Source organism: Natrix helvetica, assembly GCF_964273705.1.
Source record: "Natrix helvetica genome assembly, chromosome: 3".
NCBI classification, from domain to species: domain Eukaryota; kingdom Metazoa; phylum Chordata; class Lepidosauria; order Squamata; family Natricidae; genus Natrix; species Natrix helvetica.
The window spans coordinates 121,542,762-121,563,485 of record NC_138549.1 but is presented as its reverse complement, the minus strand read 5'-3'; the positions used below and the strand labels follow the sequence as shown (position 1 = coordinate 121,563,485).

The following is a 20,724-nucleotide window of genomic DNA, read 5'->3' as shown; positions in this document are numbered from 1 at the left end:
GCCCAGGAAATAGCCTGAAAAACAGCCTGAAAACGCCCCCAAAACGGCTTGAAAACTGAAAACAGCCTGAGAAAATGGCCAAAACTGCCCAAAAAGCAGGCATGCACACACCGGCCAGCTGATCTTCAGGTTTCTGGCACTCTGGCACGCCCATTCACACTCATGCATGTGTATTCTAGTTTGGGCAGTTGATGCCTAAAAGGTTCCCCATCAAGGCCTTATAACATCTATGTGTTCAGGCAAAATTACCCCCTCCCCCAATTTTAAAATGATGAATAGAACAGAGAGAAAGTCTACACTTATTCTAAGTAGCAGACTTACTACTTTTTTTAATGTTTTCTAGACTATTAAACTATTCCTTGAGTGCCCAAAAGCAGAAGTGTGAAAAGCGAGATGAAGGATACAAAAACATTTCTAATGATTAGGAATGAACCAGCCCCATGAGGCTCAAAACCACTGTTGTTATACAAATCGCCTTTTGTAAATCATTCAGTGTTTCCAAAGACTTCTTTTCAGAGATCTGGGCAATAAAAGTTCTAGGCTGGGCTGAATAGAACTCAATGCAATTTTTAATATAAAGTTGAAGTGAAATCGATTTTTACCATAGGTATTAGTTCTCACTTTGTGGAAGGAAAAAAAAACCTTGAAAAATGGAGGGGACAAATTTGAATTTTGACATAGAGAGTAATTGGGGTAAGAAAAATGTCATTTGAAGATGTTAAATTCTAATATATAAAATTACAATGACTAACAAAAGGGTGTCTTCTGGTTCTCTTTCCCCTTCATATCTGAATGACAACCAAGTCATCAGAACATTGCCGACGATTTTAAAAATAATGTAAATAGGTTGAACATTTCCTTAGCTTGATTTCTACTTTTAATGAAGCCAAAAGGCCTAGAACACTGACAGGAAAGTAGTTGACAGTACTAAAAATTAACCAAAAGTTAGAACTGCAGAATATACCTTGAGAAGGACTGAATATTATCTCCACCCTGTAGGCTATGGTATGCTGTAAGGTTATACAGAAAATACCGTCCGGGAAGGGGGGGGGGATGTTTTGGTTGGGATCCATGATAAACCAAGTGTTTTGGATTGATTGCGGCTTGGTAGGGACAAAATCCACATTTCGATTGGCCAAAGTTTCTGCTAAAACAGCATTCAGAGGGATTGAGGAGTAATTTTTATACATTGCCCTCTTCGTCTCTTGCCTTCGCTCAACTCTTTCCAGTGCCACCTCTGTCCTCTTACATTGTCACTGCCACCACAAGTTTGCACATTCCTTCAAACTTGGCTCCTCCCTTCCCTGACCCACTTCTACCCAGAGGAACAATGTTTTAGTCCATCTTTGGAACAAAAGAGCCCAATAGTTTTCAATTAGGCACAGATCACCCCAGGTTAGCCACTCCACACATAGGTTGCTCAACTCTAAGGTTGCTGAGTTTATTGTTAAATTACCTTATGAACTTATAAGACTAGTTTCTGGCCCTAAGTGTAATGCTCTGCGTATGTCTTTGTGTACACCATCTTGTTTCTTGCAAAAGAGGTCAGTAAATAGCGACTTGTTTTCTTACAGCCGACAAACCAGTCATTAATCTCTTCTGCAATAAAATTAAAACTGGTTGTCTGGCTCAGTGCTAGATGATTATCAACTATGTGACATGCAATTTGTTCTATATAGACAACCCCGATTCCCTAATTTACTGAGGATTGCATATAGAAGTTGAGCGAACTTTATAGTTCATCCATCAAAATGGACCTCTTTGGAATACAAAATTCCATTAAAAGGGAAAATAAGGATTCATACACAGGTCCACAGGTTTGTGAATTACATTAGTCTAAAGAAAGGCAGAATAACAGAGAAGAGCATGAAGTACACTCAGGCAGACCATTGGCTGCATCGGGTATCTTTCTTCAGGAACAAAGAAGGCAAATCCAATAATTGGGAAGGAACCTGGAAGTACATTCTACTTCCACCAGAAAGTAAGTTGTAGTCAGAAATAGCTCAGAAAATCCTACACTAATTTCATTTGCATAATCTATAGACACTCTAAAGTTGTTTCCAGCACAGACCTAAGAGAATAAATAGGCAGACAAACCCTAGTTACTTGGATCTATATTTCATATAATACAAGAAACATAAATTCTCTTGTCACCAGTACACTGTTTCAATTCATCATAGGAACATGGTCTCACGTAGCTTGCAGAACAAGTCCCAAAGTTTCTCTTCCAAATAGAAGGAGCACAAGAGGCAAGAACGTGTCAAGACTTGAATGAAGGCCTCCTCTTCCCCTCCCAGACGAGGGCCTAAGAGGTAATCTTCCTGCTCATGCTTCCAGAGTCTAGCAGCCTCTAAACCTGAGTAATGATTTCTCCATTTTCCGGGATGTAGACCTGCACAGGGGCTCCTTCAGGAGAGCGTTTGAGGATATGGACACGAGGTACCTGAAAGTTCAAAAGAAAACCTTTTATAAAACTGATATTTTTTAACAGGGCTTCCCATTACCTATTTAATCTGTTACCACTACAATTCATCTGTTTTATTTTTATTCAGTGTAAGGCATCTACAGAAAACATGCAATCACTGATATACAAATTTAAATAAAGCATATGTGTATGTATATATATACACACAAACACACACACTGTAGGAGATAAAATATTAAGATGAAATCATAATAAAATCACCATAACATGGAGCCATAGAATTGCAATGGGACAGATGTCATAATTCACTATTTAAGGGAGCTAGCCATCTAACTGCTTCTATTAAGAAACTAATTTATTAAGGGGGGGGGATGTTTGTGACTAATAGAGATAATTATATTACCTTCTGCCTTAACTGTGTGCCCAACAGCCTGCATATTAACATCAAGACTGATTTAGAGAAGATGGCATAACAGGGGGACCATTCCTATGTAGTCCATTGCTAAAATCAGTAGCACTTCTTAGGAGAAAATTGAGGAACATGTCAATAGAGTAGCTACTCTAGCTGGCTGCATGGGGGCTCACAGATTATTAATCATTAATTAGAATGTCCCCTTCTACTTGCACTGCTGTGCAGCCAAACAACTATGGATATGAGATCTCAGGAAACATGAAGAATTGGAAATGTCTCTGCCAACCTGTTAATAGCTGAAATACTTCACAACTGAAGTGAAACCCACCAAGTTTCTATTCATTCACAGTCAATTGCCCAGTTGTCAGGCTAGATGTTCCAGGAGGTGAGCTACATTAGCCTGGGGTGGCAAATGCAATAAGCACTGGGAGAATCTTAGAAGACTAGCATATGTAATATTGAATCAGTTTACAGACTAAAGCCCATTTTAATGTGATGCTCACACTGTGTAAGCAGTGTTTCTCAGGCTGATAAACATGAAGCAGATTTCATGCAGTTGGATTCTAAGTTTGTGCCTAGAATTCTTAACTCCAAAGCTCGCAAACCAACTCATCAAGTTAAGTACATGATTTCAATAGCAGACTTTCAGGATGGGTGGTAGAGCGTTGCAAAGGGTTAATCTCCCATGACATCGCTGCATGGCTTCGGTGTTCTACTTAAAACAGATTAGAAGAAAAAATGCAATGAGCTGTTCAAGAACCTGCCTTTCTAGCTCATGCAACCACTTCCTAGGACAACAATTTTGCAGCTCTGTTTCAAAGGAGTGGAAGGTAAGCATTAGGGATTATGAGAGGAGGAAACCAAGGGCAAGCTCACGCTTGCCTGGTGTGGGCCTGCGCTGCAGGCAAGGGAGATGTCCAAGGAGATGAAAGTTTTACTCCTTATGAAACATTCACACATCTGAAGGTGGGGGTGGGGGGTGGGGAATCTAGAACAAACAAAAAATGATCCGTACCGCACAGATGCCTTTCAATGACTACGTTTCTGAAAGTAGGTAGTGGAAGCATTCCCAGAATCCTCTGCCATGGCAAAGATCAAAGATAAATACTCCCTCAAGTCCAACTTGACAATTGGTGACTACATGACAATGGCTAGAAATTGGGATCATTCTTGTGAATCACACAAAATTTGCCCCTTCCTTCTTTCAGGACTTTTTCAACTTTTCATTCTAGCTTACAGCCCTGCCATTGCTTGGTGATCTGGAACCTGACTAATAACCAGGTCTGATTCTGCATAGCTATTTGAGATCAACCAAATCCAGCTAACCTGGCGAGGCCTTTGCTATAATCCTCAAAAGCAGTTAATCAGCTTTTCCCATGAGATGCCCTCCAGATGAATGAGTATGGAATTGTGGGAGTGGAAGACCAAGTCTCCAGAGCAGAGGTGGGTTGCTCCCGGTTCGGCCTGGATCAGGCGAACCGGTAGTAGCAGCGGCAGGAGACTCTGCCCACCCGCCTGGACGCTTCTGTGCATAAGCTTCTACGCATGCGCAGAAGTGTGTACGTGCGCGAGCACGCCTGAACTGGTAGTAAAAAAATTGGCAACCCACCACTGCACCAGAGGACACTAGGTTCAGAAAGGCTGCTCAAAATCAAGGAGCTTGTGTGCCATTTAACCATTTCCCACCAGTTTCAAATAAACAAACTGAACAATAGATGAGAATGATCAAATCAGGGATGAGTTCAGTAGAAGTAGAGTGGGCAAAATTTAGTGATTATCATCTGATCATTTCAGTCTTTGCCATAAGCTTAAGCACCTCCCATTGACATTGATAATCCATACGTGTCCTAAACATCAACTCCTCTTACTGTATACCTGTATATAACTGTTACTTGGAAAATGACATTTTAAAATGACATTGTTTTAGAAAAGGTGGTATCACAAGCACAATACTGATAGAATATTTGTAGCTTAGGGTTGAATTGCACTGTCCTTGCATATGTACATTCTCTGAGCTTGGTTGTTGTCTCGCAGATATTTCATTAGTCAACTAGGTAACATCTTCTTTGTTGACGATGTTTATCTAGTTTGCTAATGAAACGTCTGAAAGAAAACAACCAAGCTCAGAGAGCGCCAACAACGCCGAAGCACAATATTAGAAGGCACAGCTCTAATATTAAAGAACTGGCTGTTTTCCCAGGCCTTGGGCTAAGGTGGATGAAGCCCTTCGTGCTGTGCTTGTGTACGTTTTTGAGTTGTTGGCTTTTATTTGCCTTGGTTTTTTTTTTTAATTTGACTTTTTTAATCTATAATTTGTTTTTAAAACATTGCTACATAGTGAGCTGCCCAGAATGATTATACTGTCAGGCAGCACATAAATGAAATAAATGTTAAAATAATCAGAAAAGCATGAATAGAGAGAAAAACAGAAATTGGAAGTGGGGAGATAGAAAAATATGCAATTTTAAATTTCTAACAGATTTTACAAATATGAAGCTGTCATTTCATAAAGTCTATTCGAAGTAAATAAGTTAGCTTGCTTATAAAAAGTATGCTTTGTTATGCAGTTAAAAAGTATGGTTTAAACAAGCAAAAGTGAACCTAAAGTAATATCCTCACTGTTGGTGGTGATTATAGTGATTTACTTCTTTAGACCCTTGATTTTGATTATTTTATAAATTTCACAATCTTCCATAAATAAAAAAGTTAGCCTACATTGAGACAAACTTTCTTACAGTTTTGCATGCTTGTTTACTCTTTGAGTAGGCACATTTCCAAGCATATCTTAATTTCTTTCACCTCTTAATGAATTAACCTATCATTTAAAACAAACATAATTGGAAATATTTCATAGGCTCTTTTTTTCATGTATCCCAAAGTTGGAGAGGCAGGAGGAGAAGGTTTGCAAGAATAAAAAGCAATTTCTTTCCCTTGATAATTTCCTGGCCTGCATATTTACATCCAAAAGGAACATGCATTGGTGGTAGATAGCATCATGGGTTGTTCTCCATTTTTGTTGGCACTCATCAAATTCAGTAGAAAGCACTCCTCCGCCATTTTTTCCATTTACTTAAGTTTAGTTGTTCTTTCTTGTGTATCCAGATGGTAAAAGCCAGGAGTGGAGAACCCACAGGTAGTTGGCTCACTTCTACTGTGTATTTTTAAGAGTTCAACAACATCTGGCTAACCTAACCCATTTGTTCACCATCCTTGCTGTAGAAAAGCTGCCAGGTTGAGACAAGGCAGAGAAAATGAAGAAGGTGCTTGTTCACTTCTCCCTAGAGCGCTGCTCTGTATTCTTACCTGAATTTGATGTCCCAAAGAACACGGAGAATGCAATTCTCTGCCTGGCTTGCTGCGCACGCGGAAAGCTCCTTGCCTATCCAGCGAATGTGGACGCGCATTGCGCAGCCGGGTTCGTTCGTGCCAGGATTTTAACTCTTCTGTTACTGCCGCCTTGGAGAGAACGCGTGGACCCACTGGGACAAAGTCCTTCAGGGATGGCGTACGAACTACCCTGCTGTGGGATACAACTGACCTGTGGAATCTAACTGGCACCCCTTCTTCCTTGCAAGCAAAGTGAGCTGAGTTGCCGGAGATAAAGGATGGCCGACCATGGCAGAGCTCTCTCCCAGCAGTCAGGTGGCTACCGGGCACATGTTCTGTGGCAGGGAAAAAACCTGGCCCTGAACGCAGGTTCTGAGGACACAGGCGGTGGTATTCTGCTTCTTGTCCCTTGCAGACCTGGTTATGGAACAGCTGCGCGGGGTCCTCTTTAGACACTACAGATCCCGGCTTCATAAAGGAAATGTCTGGGCTGCTGCTGCCAGCAGAGGTTGTGTAAGAGATGCTGGAGACATCGGAACTGCTATCTTCTGAAGCAGAGTGAAAATTGGCCTTCGGAGCAGGGTTTGGGTTGGATGCAGAGAAATAGAACTCGGGGACAGTCACGGTGTAATAGGTGGGGCGTCGCCTGGGTAATGCACTTCTTCCACGGGACTCCAAACTTTCCCGGGTGGAACATACCCTGTGGGGCCAAAATAAACTAGTTAAGACTACAAATGTCAGGAGCAATTGTTTGATTCTGGGAAAAAGCGGGAACATGATGCTATCTTCTCAAAACCTTGAGTAAGGTAAAGATAAAGGTTCCCTTTGCACATATGTCCTAGTCGTTCCTGAGTCTAGGGGGCGGTGCTCATCTCCATTTCAAAGCTGAAGAGCCAGCGCTGTCCGAAGACGTCTCTGTGGTCATGTGGCCGGCATGACTAAATGCCAAAGGGGCACGGAACACTGTTACTTTCACACCAAAGGTGGTTCCTATTTTTCTACTTGCAATTTTTACGTGCTTTCGAACTGCTAGGTTGGCAGAAGCTGGGACAAGTAACGGGAGCTCACTCTGTTATGAGGCACTATGGATTTGAACCGCTAAACTGCCGACCTTTCTGATCAACAAGCTCAGCGTCTTAGCCACTGAGCCACCATGTCCCCCATTAAAAAAAATCTTGAGTTGCTTAACACAAATACTCTTGAAACATGGAGTTCCAAACTTTCATTCTGTCTACCGTGCATTCTACTTATTTCCTATAGCCTTTCCCAACTTATCTCATGCCTAGGCCATAGATGTCTATTTAAACCAGGGGTGCCCAAACATGGCAACTTTAAAACTTATGGACTTCATCTCCCAGAATTCCCCCACCAGGAGTTATGGGAGTTGTTCCACAGGATTTAAAGTTGCCATGGTTGGACACCCCTGTTTTAAGGAAATGTTTAAGGGTATATTTCTGACTTCTTTAGTGGATAATTTACTTTTTTATTTTATATACATTTATATGGAACTATGAATAGATTCAAGTAGAAACATTTATATTCAATGTTTCACCTTTCTTTCACATCTCTAATTTCAGGGCAATATGCAATGTATAGTTCTCACCATTCCAATCAAACTTTTGCAATTTTCGTCAAATCCCCCCCCCCCCCAATGTCCATCTATTTGTTTATTATATTATTTATTTTGCTTATAGTATTCATTCTGTTGGTCCCCTCCTTCTAGTTGACGGTATTCTCTAAATACTATTTTCTCATGCAAAGCTATCTTCAGATGTGTTAAAGACTAGAAACTTTTTAAAAATGAAAGCTAAGATTCTCAAGGCTTGGTATTGTGGGACATACATAAAGGTCTGCATGAACTTGATTTATTCTTGCTACAATATACTTTTAAAGTGTCTGCTTGTTGTCAAAATCCACTGTTGGATTAGGCAAGGTAATCATGGAAATGTAGAAAACTGAGAGCAGAAAAAGACCTAGTGGTCGCTTGAGTCTTCTCTTTGAATTTATTTATTTACTAACTAATAACCCATCATTGTCCGGGTATTTATTTATAGGGGGGAAATGTCCGGACCAAATGTAGTTTCTAATGTTGGATATTCCCCCTTACCAGAGGGAGTACTGTGAAGCCATTATCGTGGCAACTCCACTATGCTGCACAGTAGAAGCCATTTTATGGCAGTACAGTAGAAGCCATTTGAAGGCACAACAGGCTGTATGGTAACAGAACACACACCTCGAGGGGTGTTAGGGGTGTCTTACCCCCACAGTATTTGTTTCCAGAGAGTAAGTCATCTGTGTACCAAGTTTGGTTGAAATTGCTCAAGGCGTTCCAGAGTTATGCTGGAACATTCACACACAAACACAGCCATTTATTTAGAGAGAGATTTATAGTTATTATTTTTATATTTTATTTTTTAATTTTTATCAGATGATGGATATGTGTTTATCACAAGCAAGTTTGAACTGCATGTTTAAAGCATGTTAAACCATAGGAATACTTCAATATACTGTAACCTAAAGCTCTGTAATACAGTACCTTATCAGCTGAGACTGTCCTCTCCTTCCCGGGAATTCTGGGGTTGGAGGGGCACTGGAACCAGCCTGTCTTCTTACTTCCAGCTTCCTAGGAGGATCTAAGTGACACAGATGTGTCTCAACTGCCCTCTGAATGGAAGGGCTGGGTGCCGGTGGGGGCTTCATGCTTGTTGTGCTATAACAGAACAAAATGAGATAAAAAATAAGAAATAGTTTTTCTGTCTATTTTCCAGTTATCATTATTTTCCTACAAGCAAACCAAGGGCCACTGGTGAAGGGCTATAAAAATTGTTCTTTCCCATTATTTCTGAAACAGAATGGAAGCAAAAGAAAAGACTTAAGATTCAAGGATGTCAATAAACGAACGATTCAGGTTTAGCTAACTCTTGATAGTTTGCGTCAATGCTCCTCAAAGAGCATTTTGATCCCATATGTAGTCATAAGTCATGGACTGATATATGAGGTTGCCTTTAGGCAGAGACCAGGTGCTTCCATCAGTACCAGGCCAGAACATAATACTCACTGGAGTTCCATACATATTACACCAGTGTTGCCGGTCCACCATCCAGCTAGATTCAAGGTGTTAATACGAGTATAGATATTTCCACGTTTGTTGGGACCAGATTACTCAAAACAAGGTTTCAAGTGCATTACCTTGAATGCACTTGGAATTCAATGGTGAAAAGAGTAAGGTTCTACATTTAGGCAACAAAAACGGAATGCACAGGTACAATATAGATGATATCTTGCTCAGTAGTAGTAACTGTGAAAGGGATCTTGGAGTCCTAGTGGACAACCATTTAAATATAAGCCAGCAGTGTGTAGCAGCTGCCAAAAAAGCCAACACAGTTCTAGGCTGCATAAACAGAGGGATAGAATCAAGATCACGTGAAGTGTTAATACCACTTTATAATGCCTTGGTAAGGCCACACTTGGAATACTGCATTCAGTTTTGGTTGCCATGATGTAGAAAAGATGTGGAGACTCTAGAAAGAGTGCAGAGAAGAGCAACAAAGATGATTAGGGGACTGGAGGCTAAAACATATGAACAACGGATGCAGGAACTGGGTATGTCTAGTTTAATGAAAAGAAGGACTAGGGGAGACATGATAGCAGTGTTCCAATATCTCAGGGGTTGCCACAAAGAAGAGGGAGTCAAACTATTCTCCAAGGCACCTGAGGGTAGAACAAGAAGCAATTGGTGGAAACTAATCAAGGAGAGAAGCAACTTAGAAATGAGGAGACACTTCCTGACAGTTAGAACAATTAATCAGTGGAACAGCTTGCCTCCAGAAGTTGTGAATGCCCCAACACTGGAAGTCTTTAAGAAGATGTTGGATAGCCATTTATCTGAAATGGTATAGGGTTTCCTGCCTAGGCAGGGGGTTGGACTAGAAGACCTCCAAGGTCCCTTCCAACTCTGCTATTGCATTGTATTATTGTATTGTACCTTTTCAGGCGTCTACAATTTTGGTGGAAGACAGGCATTTGCTGTATGAAATTGACATGGAAGAGGGCAGTATCCATGATGGCACCTGTCTTGTGGAACAATCTCTTCCCCGCAATATGCCAAATCATGCTGGCGTCTTTTAATTGTCTTTTTCAAAATTATAATTTTAAATTGGCATTATCCGGGCATTAACTTCCCTAATACCTGTCTTGTAATGGATTTTTATCTTGTAATGAAAGATGGACACTAAAGAGACAGGGTCCAACCGGTAAATACTGTAGATGTTGTCTCCAATTTTCCATCTACCTGAACTGCAGGAGCAGGGGGGAAAAAAGGTTTCAGGAAATGCTCTTCACATGGCATCTCCACAAAATATGAATTGGTTCTTTTTAAAAAATCGTTATACTATTGCCACTGATAAAATCAGAGTTTCAAAATGAACCACAACTTTCCCTAAATCCACTTCCTATTGCAAATCAAAATAATCTAACTACCAATTTACTATGCTAATTCATAATTTCACCTGTAGGTGCACAAGTAAGTGATATTTGCAAAAAATAGTCATCATTAAACATTTGATGTCTATCACTGTTATCCGTGGCTGTTAATCAAGGTAGAGATGTTATTAATAATACACCCAGGTTACAAAATATTCTGATGGCACCTTTCTTATCTGTTCTTAGAAAGGATGCAACAAGGTAGATTAGTGCAATTTTAATATAGTGGGGAAAGAAGGATAATGTTAAGAATCAATGAATACATTGAGATTTGAACCGGAAAGTTTAATTCAACCTGCCTGTCTTCAACGGTTGCAAGTATACTTTGCAAGTTATCGTATGACTCCTCCATAAGTTATGATTTACACAAATTCGCCTCAACTCTTTGAAATCAAATGGAGACATCTTAACAAAGAAAAAAGCACAATAGAAAGATCTAGTGAACAAGTTTAACCTCAGCGTGCTGCTGGACCCCATCGACTTCTTGGCCTTCTCATAGGGCTTGTCCAAACTAGTTTCTTTCCAAGGGCTATTCTGGATGGGAGAAGACTCCACTTCAGCAGCTGGATAATGAGTTGAATCTTCTAGAAAGCCAAGGGGGGAAAGTTGCAATGAAGGACTGTGGTGAGACTGGATTTGTGTCCATGGTGTAATTTTTGTTGGAAGGTGAGGATTCACCACAGGGACTTCTTTAAAAAGAAAGGAGGATGATAGCTTGTCACTACAATAGCAATAGCACTTAAGACTTTTATACCGCTTCATAGTGTTTTACAGCCCTCTCTAAGCGGTTTACAGAGTTAGCATATTGCCCCCAACAATCTGGGTCCTCATTTTACCCACCTCAGAAGGAAGGAAGGCTGAGTCAACCTTGAGCCAGTGTGATTTGAACTGCCAAACTGAAGCTAGCAGTCAGCTGAAGTAGCCTGCAGTACTGCACTCTAACCACTGCGCCACCTCGGCTCACTTGAATGTCCTTTAAACATCCACTAAACTACCTTGCACACCTGCACTCTATTACCAGCCTTTAATTAAAACAAAGGGGGACATTAAGTTTGGCACGCTTGGACCATTTCACTGATCCGTAATCAACATCCTTCCTTGCCTTCAAGCTTGGTAAAATGTTGCAGGCAAATTCTTAGTCACATGGTCCGGATATGATGCTGGGAGCTGTGATTAAATAGCTAATCTCTTTAGCTGAATATGATGTCATTAAATAAAAACAACAGCAGCAGAATATTTAAATAAATATTTTAAAAATGACTAAAATAGCTGTCTGAATGTTTACTTACTAAGCCCCTGCCCTTCATAACTCTAGCATGAAAAAATATTATTTAAAAAACAGCAACTTCACCATCCCGAGTGAAAAAGATTGGCTGGCTGGCTGGTGTGTGCATGCGTGCGTGTGTGTGTGTGTGTGTGTGCGATGAGCTACAGCAACAGCCTTCCCTCTGAACAACTATTTGACTGGGCAAAAAAGGTATATTTATGTAAAATACAGTAATGAAGCATAGGTATGAATGGTATTACATTACCATGCAAAAATGATGTAACAAAATGTGTTCAAAGATACCAAAGTACAGAAAATCAGTAGTAAAGAGAGACACTGCATTTTCAAGACCATTCTATCATTAAAAAAAGAACACCCTAAGACCTTTTTCAGGTCTGCATGCAAAGAGTAGAACATCCCAAGTAAATCCAATAGGGTCGTACTTAATTAACTTACCTTCTCCTCTCACAGTTGCATCCAACAAGGAACGTTCATCAGAGGCACTGAACCCTTAAGAAGAAATGTGGAAAGGCACTGTAAATGGGATCTGCAAAGCCTTTTCCTATTTCAGGATACTAGATATTGGATTTCTTTCACTCTTCCCACTTATTTGCCATGTCCCTTGTCCACTCCCTGTCCTGACCCACCAGCATTCTGTGATCACTGAGCATAACCCCCCCCCCCAACACACACACTGTGTAATTAAAAGTGAGAAGTTGAGAAGTTCTGTGGGGGGTTTTCTTCCTAAAGATTCTATCAATTTCAGCAGTGCTTTTTGAGTTACTCATGCCATCAGAGAAAACATTAAAAATTAGGCCTCCTTTGAGCTATAGATTTCCAAGCAGCTATTAGGATCTCTGACACTCACTAGAAATATGCAGTCATAAATCCCTCAAAGAACCACAGAAGGGACAACAAAAGTTTTTATCTTATTAGTACTGGGCTAACGCCAATAACCTCAACCACATCATTCAAGGCAAAGCATTCATGTACACAAACCTACCCTCCTCAAAGAAGAAAGTCCACGATAAAGTGAATTAATACTAATCTAAAGGATTTGGATTTGCATTTCAGGCAGCATTTTTCCCTACAGTCAAAATATCAAATTGTGAATTAATAGCTCAAAATTCCTTTTACTCTTTAGATGTGTAGTGTGGATGAGACATGAGGGCAATTCAGAGAGAAATGCCCTTAAGCTGATTCATTTCAAAGAGATTACATAGGGTTCACTCTGAAACAACAGGTAGATGCTAACAACCACTAGTTTCCTTCTATGGTCAACCAAGGTGGACTCTGAGGTGTTGGGGGAGGGAGGAGAGATGATCTCATTCAGTCAATAAGATCTCCTGCATGATCTAGCAAACTAATGTCCTACACACAAAGAGTGTCTCTTTGTGTGTAGATTCAAACCCCACCAACACTAGATACGGTTGGGAAAGACCCATTAGAAACCCTGAGAAGCAGCTAACAGTTGTATAGATGGTACTCAACGGTCTAGTTTAAAATAAGCTGCCTTTTTGTGTTCCAGATACTGCAAACAAATATACAAGCTATAAAAGAAAACATTAAGTTTTCAGATATTTACTATATAGAATTCTTGGGCAAAAAGCAATGACGTGGGTATATAAGAAGCCATCCAGTTACCCCACTGAATGCAAATATAGTTTCAATATAGCTTTTCACAGTAGAATATCTAAACTAGTAAATATTAAAGCCAACTACTGGGAGGGAAGAAAGGAAGGAGCAAGGATTGAGTCTAATATTGAAGTCCAGAATACATTTATTCTTTGTGCAAGTAAGTCTGAATTCAATACAGCTTACTTATCACTTCGGTGTTCACAGGATTGCATTTTTGTCTGTAAAAATAACAGAATTGGAAAGGACCTTGGTGGTCTTCTCGTCCAACCCCCTGCTCAAGCAGGAGACCCTGTACCATTTCGGACAAATGGCTTGTTCAATCTCTTCTTGAAAACCTCCAGTGATGGACTGTTTCACTGATATAATTGTTCACACTGCCAAGCAAGTGACAGAGGCTAAAGAAAAATCTAAATGAACCTTCTACCACGCAGGGCCTTGCAGGCATGTTTCCACTACAGTTTTCAGAATTCCTAGGGAGTATATCTATTAGCCATGTTTCCGGGAAATCTGTAGTCCCAATACAGCTGCAAGGGACAACTTGGGAAGCTAAGCTAGGTGACTGACCTTTTAAGGGTTAAATCTGATGCCACGGAGCTTTGCATCAATCATTCACAGCAAGCTTCTACATGTTTCCTCCTCCAGCTGCCTCTCCCTGCTTTTTTTTTCTTGAGTTCTCTTTGGCAACCGCTTACAGAAAATTTCCCTTGGTAGCTTTTCACAGCAGGAAGAAGCCATAAAAGGTTAGCTTCCTGCTTTGAACTGGGATGAATTCCACCCAAGCCGTGCCTGTCAAAAGTTCATTTAACCTGTTTCTTATGAGTTACAGGGACATGTACTTAATCCTAACTTCTGTCTCATTTCCTGACATCCTTTCTAATTTCAAAAGCCACTTCCTCATAATAACAAAGAGCCCTGTGGCAAGCCTTAAGAGAAACAAATCTATTTTAATAAAAACTATTAGTCCTTAAGGTTTTGTGAGATTTCTTGTGTCTGCCTCTACTCTCCTGGTTTTTAGGTCTTCAGTCAAAAGGAGTTTTAATTTTATTCTCAGTAGTGGCTATAAAGAATAAACCAATTAGCCTGCCCTAGGCAGAATCTATTATTATTATCATCACCTCTTTAAGTTTTCAGGCCTTTTGGGGGGGGGGGTATCTTGCTCCCAAAATATGTACTTACATCTTTGCTTTCCAAGCCATCTAAGAGGTATTTTAAAGTCATTCAGTGCAGCACTTGTATAAAATGTAGGCTGCCCCTAACGGTCCCTAGGAAAAATGATGCAAAATGACCATCAATTTATGATGAAAAATGACCATCAACTCTAACGCATCACGGCCAGGGCTGGGTTTGATGGTGGTTGTTTTACTTCCTTGAGGACTGTGCTAAGTTTATCCTTGCTTTTTACATATTTCATGCTTCAAAATAGCAGGAAATAAAAATTCAGTGGTATGGCTGGATGAGGCAGCAGGAGTGACAAAAATGAAGGGAAGAGATTGGACTGAATTAGATAACCATGCTCCAGATTGATTCCACTTACCTTCTGAGGCTGGAGCAATGGTCTTTAGCTGGGACGGCTGTTTGGATGCCAGGTGATAGTCACTGAGCGCTTGCTCCAACTCCTTCAGTTTCTTTTCCTCTTTCAAAACAGCACTTTTCCGCCGTTTTCGAACCTGCTTGGCAAGATTTTCTTCTTTGGAAAGACACCGAGCAGCTTCAGCAATCTGCAGCTGCAAAGCCAGATCTCTCTCTAATGTGCTCAGCGGATCCTGGAGAAAAGAGAGGGAGAGTATATTTCAAAAATCTGCCTTTTCTGAATGGTTCTCAGCAAGGGGTGGTGTGACTGGCCTTTTAAAGAGAATAGAAGGGGGATCTAAAGTGTCAGAACTTAAGCGTCACTCCTTGAAGAAGTCAGCACAGGTCTGACATCATCACCCCCATTCTCGGCTCTGAAGACTCCTTTTGTGGACATCTTGGTAATTAAACATGATACATCCTTTTTACCTAGTTAGACTTTGAATGCTTTCTAGCAATACACTTAATCATTATAAGTTGATCTGGGGGTTTCCAAAGTAGCAGTTGCCAGCCATGTTTCGTAAGGCTAGTACAACTGGCCTGTGTGTAATCTGTGCGAATTAGGGTTGACCCTGGTCATGCAAGGAAACCTTTGCTGTGTAAGAGAAGTAACATTTTTTTGTTTGCTTGTTTCAATGATTATTTCGGGCTAGATGTTTTTTGTCTGGGATGGAAAAACAGATAAAAATAAGAAAGGGGGGCGTCAATGTTTTTAATAACTTTCATATGAGCATTTTCAGCATCCTACCTTTGAAATTCTGGGAGTTGAAATCCACACATCTGAAAATTGGCGGTGTTGAAAAACCCTGTTTTAAAGCATAGTGTATTGTTCCACATAGAGGGGGGGGGAGTCTCTGGAGCAAAAGGATTATTTGTTTGATTTGCTCAATGAATGACTGATGTTCGAGGCAATGTGTCATAAAAATCTGTGGAACATAGGTTCCCCTCGCACATATGTGCTAGTCATTCCCAACTCTAGGGGTTGATGTTCATCTCTGTTTCAAGGTCGAAGAGCCTGCGCTGTCCGAAGATGTCTCCATGGTCATGTGGTCGGCATGACTAAACGCCAAAAGTGCACGGAACACTGTTACCTTCCCACCAAAGGTGATTCCTATTTTTCTACTTGCATTTTTACATGCTTTCGAATTGATAGGTTGGCAGAAGCTGGGACAAGTAATGGGAGCTCACTCCGTTACACGGTGCTAGGGATTCGAACCACCGAACTGCCGACCTTTCTGATCGACAAGCTCAGCGTCTTAGCCACTGAGCCACCGTGTCCCTTGGGAACATAAATAATAGCAATCCAAATGGCTCACAAACTAATAAAAGAACTATTGGATCTGCTAGGCAAATACGGCCTGCTGAAAAACAGCATCTTCCCTATCCTCAGTTGCAGAAAAGATCCCAGAGTTCCCTTGCAATATATCACATGCAAGTGTGCACATAAGAGCATATACATGTATGTGTATACATATGCAGTGAGCATTGTAGTATGAGAAAATCTACAGGTTCATGGAGACAACAAAATGAAGTTCCTTCAGGCATAGGAGTGCATAAAGAAAAGTAATTAATTGGATTTAGGCTGAAGATAAGTTAATTCTTCTGGGAATAACATCTCCCTTCATGGTCCAACTATGACCTCAGGACTTATTGCACTTGAAAGATTTTCATGATTCATATAATTATGCTGAGACTTAGTGTGCAAAATACACTATGTTTCAAATCAATTTTCCTAATACATATTGAGCATTCAATAAACAAGAAAAAACAAGCAGGGCAAGGTCATGCTTAGCATAAAATACAAGCAAAGGTGTATATTATGTTTCTAGAGTTATGGGAAAAGATGGACCAAGATAATATTGCACAAAGTACCAGACACTTCCCTCACTAAATGTAATTCTCCTGTCACATTTGCAGCTAGAATAATTAAACAGCAATAACAAAGAATGATTTTCGGTTCTTTCAAGCAGTGTAGGGATGCTAATCCAATTTAAAGATTTAGGTGGTGATTATTTTGGATTTAAGTAATCTGCAGTGAAAAGGGTGTGCTCTTTTGTATATTCTACTGGATTGATGTCTAAGGCAAAATTCCCAGCAGCCTGCTGAACCCAGCCAACCGGATGAGAAAAAACTATCTACAGACTAGGCAGATATTTTCTGTTTCCAGTACAACAGGTTCCTAATAGTTGAGGAGGAAACACAAAGTAGTAAGCAATATTTCAGTCAGCTTGGAGGTTAAGGAGAAAAACAAAACCTTCCCAAGATTAGAATAGCCTGTGAATGTACATGAACATGCCTATGAGTATGTGTGTGTGAGACAAAGAGAAGCAATGGGCTTCCAAAAGTGCAATTTTATTTAGCACCACACTCTTTGCATCCCATTGAGGCAAATGAGAGAACAGTCACCCTTACTATGAGATTAGTAAAACCGAGAACAGGACACAGACAGGAGAGCGACTATTTGTAAAAGAGATGATGCATCCTACATCTTTGATTGGAAGGAAACCCGAGGCTTCCATGTCCCTTTGGGATGATTTATCTACCTTCACTTTCTACTGAAAATCACTTTCAGACACTTTCTCTTTAACTGGGAATCCCCAACTTGTAAAGATCCCATGCAATCTTTTTCTACAGAGAAAAACATTTTCTGGATTAGCTGAACCAGATTTCAAAGGGAGACCGAGCTTTACATACTATATGATTGGGCAATGCAGAAGAAATCCAGTTCACTCCGGTTTAATCTGTTGGCTCAGTGTTGGTCAGTGATTGAAACACATAAGAGAATATCACTCCCACTGCCTTGAGTCCGGAAGCAGTTTCATAGGTGGAAGGCATAAACATTTTGGTGAGGTACTGATGTTTAATATTGTAAAGAGCCCCAGACTGCTCCTGAGTGAAGGAGTGGAATGTCTGCCAATTTGAACTGAGGTAACGGAATGTGAGGCAAATGGCAGTTGGAACAGAGTTCTTTTCAGGTGGGGAGAGGGAGTAGAACTTCTTAGCATCAAAGCGTGTTAATTACTATATAACAAATACTAATGAACTGATGGTCATTTCGAAAAATCCTTTCTTAGCGAGCACCTAGAAGCCAAGAGGAATATATATGCCAAATTTCAAGTTTGTAGGCTTTACGATTCTGGAGATTTCGTGATGAGTGAGTGGTATTTGGTGTTTAGATATATATATAGATGATATATACTGTGTGTGCCATTAGATGGGGCTTTAATTATGAAACTGTCTGGCCTCATTTACAAAATGATACTGGGTATCTTTCATTTGTAATCTGAAGGTATTCCTGTCTTTTTTATTTACCCGCTCCTTTTACTGGAGCAGGAAAGTTGGAAATGCTATATATTGGCTTCTGACTGGCAGTGTTGGGATCCTTCTACCCTGAAGCACCTAACTCTATGAAAAGAACAACAGGTACAAAATGATCAAGGTGCATAAACCAGCTAATTAGGAGGAAGAAATATCTTTTCTCAGCCTCAGTGCTTCTTGAAAAGCGTTCTGTGGCTTTATGACTGAACCTATAGAAATGTTTAATATTCAGAACACTGGCCCGATCGTTGCTGAGATGGCCTTATAAAAATTAAGAAATAACAAGACATCCTTACCAAGCAGGTTAAGAAAATAAAGATGCTAGACTTGTACTTAGCCAAGATCACCAGCATTGCAAAGCTGCTATTTTTCCACCCTGTTCCAAAAAGCCTTAGCAGCAGAAGTTCCCATGACTACTGCTATTAACTACTAGAGCAAGCAAAAGTAGATGCTGATCTGGTAATCCTGTTCAGGTATCTTTGGAGGCCAGAATATCAAAGTGGGACTTCCAGAACCTCTTTCCTAATCAAAATAATTGTGTCCGTGACTGAATTGCAGTTCAATTGTATTTTCCCCCCTCCTGGAATCCATTTATATTAACATGCTGATTCAGGAAGCAGATCCTCCTGATAACTCAAATGCCTGTGCTCATCCACATTCTCTAAATCCCCTCAAAATTGTGAGCAAGATGTCTTACTGCTCCTGAAAGAATAGTCTTTTGGTCCAGCTTGAAAGCAGCACCTATTCGACGGCGGACCTTCGGGGGTTTATCTCCTGGTTTCAGAGGATACTCTGAAGACAGCATTCCTGTCAATTCCTGCCAAAAAAATATGTAGAAGCAGTATAAGTCAAGGATATATTAATGTTAGACCCGTGATGGCAAACCTATGGCAAGCTGAGCCCTCTCTGTCGGCAGCTCAACCGCACATATGCACGGGCCTCCCACCGGCCAGCTGATTTTTGAGTCTCTGGTGCACATGTGGGAGATGTGCACGCATGTGCGTGGGGCGGGGAGTCCCAGGAAGCTTCAGGTAGGCCTGCTAGGCCCAAAGCGGGCCACCGGGGAGGGAGGGGATTGCGTGCATGTGTAGGAGGGCAGGGAGTCATACATGCATGCGCAGGGTGGCAGGGCGCATTGCATAGTGGGGGCACGTGAGGACAAAAAGGTTAGCCATCACTGTGTTAGGCAATGTAAAGCAGCTGAACTGGATACCATGAAAGAGCAGCATATGTGTTATTAACTGATTTATTAATATATTTCTCCTGGCAGATAGAAGAAGAGATATTTATGTGATTTTTCTGCTTCTGCTGCCATAATGATTTAATAGGCCTTGGGTATTGTATACCTTGACCTGGAAATAGGATGCTATTTGCTGTACTGCCTGAAGTAGCAATTTAACCAAGATTGCTGCTGGAGCTGATTGCCAAAGGGGCACCGGCAATATCTAAACTATTTATTTAGCACAGCACCACAGTGTATTTTATTTAACTTTTTTGAATTTGCATTTAGTCGTGAGCCTGAAAATGAGCTTCCCTACTGATGCAACCCCCCCACACACACACACAACCAATAAAAGGAGGCAAATAAGTTTACATTAATTTTAATGGGCTTGGTGTGCAATTAGCTTTTGGCATTTTTCTTATTTCCTAAATAGCCTTCAGTTAATTTCAGGCAGAGAGAACGACCAAAAATTGATGCTAGGGAAAATATCCAGGACTGAATTCATTCCAAGCCAAGCTAAACTAATTATTTTTAAAAGGCTTTTTATAAATTGTTGATCAGTCAAACAAAGAAACAGGAAGACAGTCAATGAACTAATCCAAGGGAAGGACTAGATAGAATATTCAGGAGGAGACTCCCGATAGGGAACCAATTGGAGACAAATTTAATATTAACTTAGTAACTTTTTTGTAGTTGTGTTTATACATTGTCATAGAAGATAACTTGATGGGACTGATTTTATTTGGTAAAAATTTCCCCATATTCACATTCAGAGGTAGGTTGCTCCCGGTTTTACTACTGGTTCGCTTCGCGCATGCGCAGAACAATTTATAGTGAACTGCACATGCACGCACACTACTAAACATGCCAGCAGCGGTGATTGGGAAACCGGTTCGGGGCGTGGCCAGCCTGGGTCGCTGCTGGTTCTGTAACCCAGGCCAATACACCTCTACCGGTTCGGCCGAACTGGGCCAAACCAGTAGCAACCCATCTCTGTTCACATATCAACTAACTGCTGCACTCTACAGCAAAGGAAAGAAAAACTTCATCAGGTTTATTAAGGA

The 20,724-nt window shown here is 40.7% G+C and overlaps 1 protein-coding gene across 9 annotated transcripts in view; it reads right to left on the bottom strand.

The window, feature by feature from the left end:
* Positions 1-2,097: 2,097 nt before the first annotated feature.
* INAVA (innate immunity activator) overlaps positions 2,098-20,724 on the bottom strand; it is a 44,717-nt gene continuing 26,090 nt past the window's right edge. For 8 of the 9 annotated variants that reach the window (XM_081946135.1, XM_081946134.1, XM_081946137.1 and 5 more), the window contains exons 4-10: positions 19,136-19,255; positions 15,086-15,314; positions 12,370-12,423; positions 11,101-11,335; positions 8,701-8,874; positions 6,141-6,864; positions 2,098-2,443 (exon numbers count right to left, since the gene is read on the bottom strand). In XM_081946135.1, coding sequence (XP_081802261.1) covers positions 2,351-2,443; positions 6,141-6,864; positions 8,701-8,874; positions 11,101-11,335; positions 12,370-12,423; positions 15,086-15,314; positions 19,136-19,255 — 1,629 coding nt within the window. In that variant the 3' untranslated portion in view covers positions 2,098-2,350. The remainder of the gene's footprint in view (positions 2,444-6,140; positions 6,865-8,700; positions 8,875-11,100; positions 11,336-12,369; positions 12,424-15,085; positions 15,315-19,135; positions 19,256-20,724) is intronic. The other variant, XM_081946140.1, reaches the window with a different exon arrangement.